This window comes from Ammodytes marinus (assembly GCF_949987685.1).
Source record: "Ammodytes marinus genome assembly, contig: scaffold_40, whole genome shotgun sequence".
Lineage (NCBI taxonomy): Eukaryota > Metazoa > Chordata > Actinopteri > Uranoscopiformes > Ammodytidae > Ammodytes > Ammodytes marinus.
Genome location: NW_027648104.1, coordinates 300,001 through 305,000, shown reverse-complemented (window position 1 = coordinate 305,000; position 5,000 = coordinate 300,001). Strand labels below are relative to the sequence as shown.

The window sequence follows — 5,000 nt, the reverse complement described above, 5'->3', positions numbered from 1 at the left end:
TTTAGGATAGGTGTGTGCTGTCCCAATAGATATACATCTATATCTATACAGACAGACAGACAAACAAACAGACAGACAGACAGACAGACAGACAGACAGATAGGTGTGTGCTGTCCCAATAGATATACATATATATATATATATATATATATATATATATATATATATATATATATATATATATATATATAAATACATATATATATATATATATATATATGTATTTATATATATATATATATATATATATATGTATTTATATAGAACAAAGTGATAACATCCTCTAACATGGGGTCAAGGCTTCACATTGTGATTCATCGTTTTGTGACGAGAGTGCAGTGTCTTTACTCTACAGCTGTTGACTAAGAATGAATTGTGTTCCTGTGTGTGTGTGTGTGTGTGTGTGCTTTGCTAACATGTTGCTACCAGTTAGCTGTGCTTCATGATATGCTAGTTAGCGGTGCTTAATGCTATGCTAGTTAGCTGTTTGCTTAATGTTATGCTAGTTAGCTGTGCTTTATGCTATGCTAGTTAGCTGTTCGCTTAATGCTATGCTATGCTATGCTATGTCTGCAGGTCTGTTCCCTGCGATCCTGAACTTAGCGTCTAACGCCGACATCAGCAGCAACGCGACGTGCGGCGACCCGGCTCCAGAGGTCTACTGTAAGCTAGTGGAGCACGTCCCGGGGCGGCGCATCAAACCCCACCGCGGCCCCCTCACTCCCACACACTGCCCCAAGTGTGATGCTACCTCCAGCCTGGCTAAAGGTAGGCTGCCATTACAATGCATTAGCTTAGCATACCTCCAGCCTGGCTAAAGGTAGGCTGCCATTACAGTGCATTAGCTTAGCATACACTTTATACGCTGTGTTGTAAACGGCCTACTAACTACTAATGTCCTCCCTCCTACATACTCAACATGTATATACTACTTACTGTCTACTTAACCATCCATTGTGTATGTGAGGTTCGTCGGACCGTTTACACTGAAGTATACAGAAGCAATTAAGAATAACAAAAATATATTGTTTTGTTTGAAAAGATGCAATGCATTGTGGGGCGGTTGAGTAGGAAAAGTATCATATATCCATACACAAAATCTTCCCGGAAGCAAGTACTCATCTGGGCATTTCTCCCCTACACAAACTCGCATACACAACATACCCAAATTGACTTAAAAATTAGTATAAGTAGGACGTTAGTAGGGTTTTTAGTAGGCTATGAGTAGGACGTTAGTAGGGCTTTTAGTATGAGTAGGACGTCAGTAGGGCTTTTAGTATGAGTAGGACGTTATTAGGGCTTTTAGTATGAGCAGGACGTTAGTAGGGCTTTTCATATGAGCAGGACCTTAGTAGGGCTTTTAGTATGAGTAGGACGTTAGTAGGACTTTTAGTATGAGTAGGACGTTAGTAGGACTTTTAGTATGAGTAGGATGTTAGTAGGGCTTTTAGTATGGGTAGGACGTTAGTAGGGCTTTTAGTATGAGTAGGACGTTAGTAGGGCTTTTAGTATGAGTAGGACGTCAGTGGGGCTTTTAGTATGAGTAGGACGTCAGTAGGGCTTTTAGTATGAGTAGGACGTTAGTATGGCTTTTAGAACACAGCCTCAGTAAAGGCCTATCATTACATCACATTACGATCGGCTGTATGTAACCCATTGTCACTTTGTGTTCATGTAACGTTGTGTGTGCTAACGTTGTGTTGTGCTAACGTTGTGTTGTGCTAACGTTGTGCTGTGCTAACGTTGTGTCATGCTAACGTTGCAGAGCGCCATCCGATCACCAACGCGATCGACGGGACGAACGAGTGGTGGCAGAGTCCGAGCATCAAGAACGGACGACAGTTCCACTGGGTCACGATCACTCTGGACCTGAAGCAGGTACGCACACGCACGCACGCACACGCACACGCACACGCACAGACAGACAGACACACACACACACTAGGGGTCTACCGGTACACAAAAATCACGGTTCGGTACGTACCTCGGTTTTGAAGTCACAGTTCCATTCAGCAAGGTTCCATGCAGCATTAACTACAATTCCAGCCTACAGGTCTGTTTCAGTAGAAAAGAGAATACTGCTGCAAACAACCAAGGTCTCCAATAAGTAAAATACTTCTCAGATAAAAGTGCCAAACCGCAATCAGAACAAGCCTCTATTTACGTATGGTGCGGCATGTGCAGTTCGGTACAATGTATTGTTACACCCCTAACACACACCGAAACACAGATACACACACACACACACACACACACACAGACCCCTAACACACACACAGAAACACATATATACACACACAGACACACAGACCCCTACACACACCCCTTACACACACACACACACACACACACACACACACACACAAGTTGACGTTGTGTAGCCGTTTATTAATGTTAGTAACATTCACAAACTCTGTGTCTCTGTTCAGATCTTCCAGGTGGCTTACATCATCATCAAGGCGGCCAACTCTCCTCGGCCAGGTGAGATCGACCTGTGTGTGTGTGTGTGTGTGTGTGTGTGTGTGTGTGTGTGGGGGGGGGGGGGGGGGGGGACAAATATAGAAGCGGCTGGTTTGACCCCTCGATGGTGTTTTGACCTCCAAATTAAGACTTTAAGGCAGCGCTGCCTGGAAGACCCTATACCTTACCGTTACCCTAACCGCAGGCTGCCCTGAAGGCTCCGTTGGGAGGACAAAACACTAAACACCAGTTTGGCTCCACCGCAGTTGTTCCATGGCGCGATACTTTGACCGATATTCTGGAGCGACTATCGTCGTCCAGCCTTTAGATATATAGGATTATATATAAATATATTCCCCTAACCCTAACCCTGTGTGTGTCTGTGTGTGTGTGTGTGTGTCTCTCTCTCTCTCTCTCTCTCTCTCTCTCTCTCTCTCTCTCTCTCTGTGTCTCTCTCTCTCTCTTTGTGTCTCTCTCTCTGTCTGTCTCTCTCTCTCTCTCTCTCTCTCTCTCTGTCTCTCTTTCTCTCTCTCTCTCTCTCTCTCTCTCTCTCTCTCTCTCTCTCTCTCTCTCTCTAGGTAACTGGATCTTAGAGCGTTCTCTGGACGGGCTCTCCTTCGCTCCGTGGCAGTTCTATGCGATCAGCGACTCGGAGTGTTTGTCTCATTACAACGTGACGCCGCGGCTCGGCCCGCCCACATACCGCCGCGACCAGGAGGTCATCTGCACCTCCTACTACTCCAGACTGAACCCCTTAGAGCACGGAGAGGTAGCTGTCTGTCTGTCTGTCTGTCTGTCTGTCTGTCTGTCTGTCTGTCTGTCTGTCTGTCTGTATGTGTGTGTGTCTGTCTATCTATCTATCTATCTGTCTGTCTGTCTATCTATCTATCTATCTATCTATCTATCTATCTATCTATCTATCTATCTATCTATCTATCTATCTATCTATCTATCTATCTATCTATCTATCTATCTATCTATCTATCTATCTATCTATCAATCTAGCCATCCATTCATCCATCTATGTATCCATCCATCCTTCCATCCATCCATCCATCCATCCATCCATCCATCCATCCATCCATCTATCTATCTATCTATCTATCTATCTATCTATCTATCTATCTATCTATCTATCTATCTATCTATCTATCTATCTATCTATCTATCTATCTATCTATCTATCTATTGTGGTAGCCGAATTCCCCGTCGCGACCAAGGACAGAGGGTGAGACTGGACAATCATCATTGTGTGTTTCAGGTTTATTTCAGGAGATTTCCATCAGACATTTACAGAGGATTTCATGGAGCATCGAAGCAGCACGCTGAGGCCGCAATGGCACTGAAGTTGCTAGTTACAGGACCCGTTTATATCTGTGTGTGTGGGGTATCATGTGTCTTAATATCTGCAAATAGACATATCGTTTCATTGCTTGTGCAACACCAGTCAAACACACGTCCATCTAGGGATCTGACGTTAACCTTTAGAGTCTATCTGCTCAGCACTCTTGATGAATACCATTCAAATCTACCACACTATCTATCTATCTATCTATCTATCTATCTATCTATCCATCCCTCCATCTAAACAGTGCATTAACTATCTATTTCTATAGATCCACACCTCTCTGATAAACGGCCGCCCTGGAGCAGACGACTTGACCCCTGACCTGCTGAGCTTCACCTCGGCGCGGTTCATCCGGCTTCGCCTCCAGCGAATCAGAACGCTCAACGCCGACCTCATGACGCTCAGCAACCGAGACCCGCGGGAGATCGACCCCATAGTTACCAGGAGGGTGAGACAGCTTTCAGTAGAATATCTATCTGCCTGACTGTCTGTCTGTGTGTGTGTCCGTCTATCTATCTGTCTGTCTGTCTGTCTGTCTGTCTGTCTGTCTGTCTGTCTGTCTGTCTGTCTGTCTGTCTGTCTGTCTGTCTGTCTGTCTGTCTGTCTGTCTGTCTGTCTGTCTGTCTGTCTGTCTGTCTGTCTGTCTGTCTGTCTGTCTGTCAGACAAACAGCTTTCAGTATTTGATTTTAGATGTCTTCCAATGTGTTTTATGTATTCTAATCTTGCCCCTGTAAAGCACTTTGAATGGCCTTGTGTCTGAATTGTGCTATAGAAATAAACTTGCCTTGCCTTATCTGTGTGAATACTCTATTCTGATTGGCTGGTGTGGTGTAACTCCTATTGACTGTAGTATGGTTAGGGTTAGTGTTAGGGTATAACAGTGTGTAGTATGGTTAGGGTCAGGGTTAGGGTATAACTGTGTGTAGTATGGTTAGGGTTAGGGTTAGGGTATAACAGTGTAACTCTATTGACTGTAGTATGGTTAGGTTTAGTGTTAGGGTATAACAGTGTGTAGTATGGTTAGGGTTAGGGTTAGGGTATAACTGTGTGTAGTATGGTTAGGGTTAGGGTTAGGGTATAACAGTGTAACTCTATTGACTGTAGTATGGTTAGGTTTAGTGTTAGGGTATAACAGTGTGTAGTATGGTTAGGGTTAGGGTTAGGGTATAACTGTGTGTAGTATGGTTAGGG

At 44.1% G+C, this 5,000-nt stretch overlaps 1 protein-coding gene across 1 annotated transcript in view; it reads left to right on the top strand.

Moving 5' to 3' along the window:
• Positions 1 to 5,000, top strand: part of lama1 (laminin, alpha 1) — a gene marked incomplete at both ends in the record, with an annotated part of 68,561 nt that overhangs the window by 2,986 nt on the left and 60,575 nt on the right. The window contains 5 exons of the mRNA XM_080054925.1: positions 577 to 768; positions 1,766 to 1,878; positions 2,430 to 2,481; positions 3,039 to 3,229; positions 4,077 to 4,256. Of these exons, the coding sequence (XP_079911051.1) occupies positions 577 to 768; positions 1,766 to 1,878; positions 2,430 to 2,481; positions 3,039 to 3,229; positions 4,077 to 4,256 (728 nt within the window). The remainder of the gene's footprint in view (positions 1 to 576; positions 769 to 1,765; positions 1,879 to 2,429; positions 2,482 to 3,038; positions 3,230 to 4,076; positions 4,257 to 5,000) is intronic.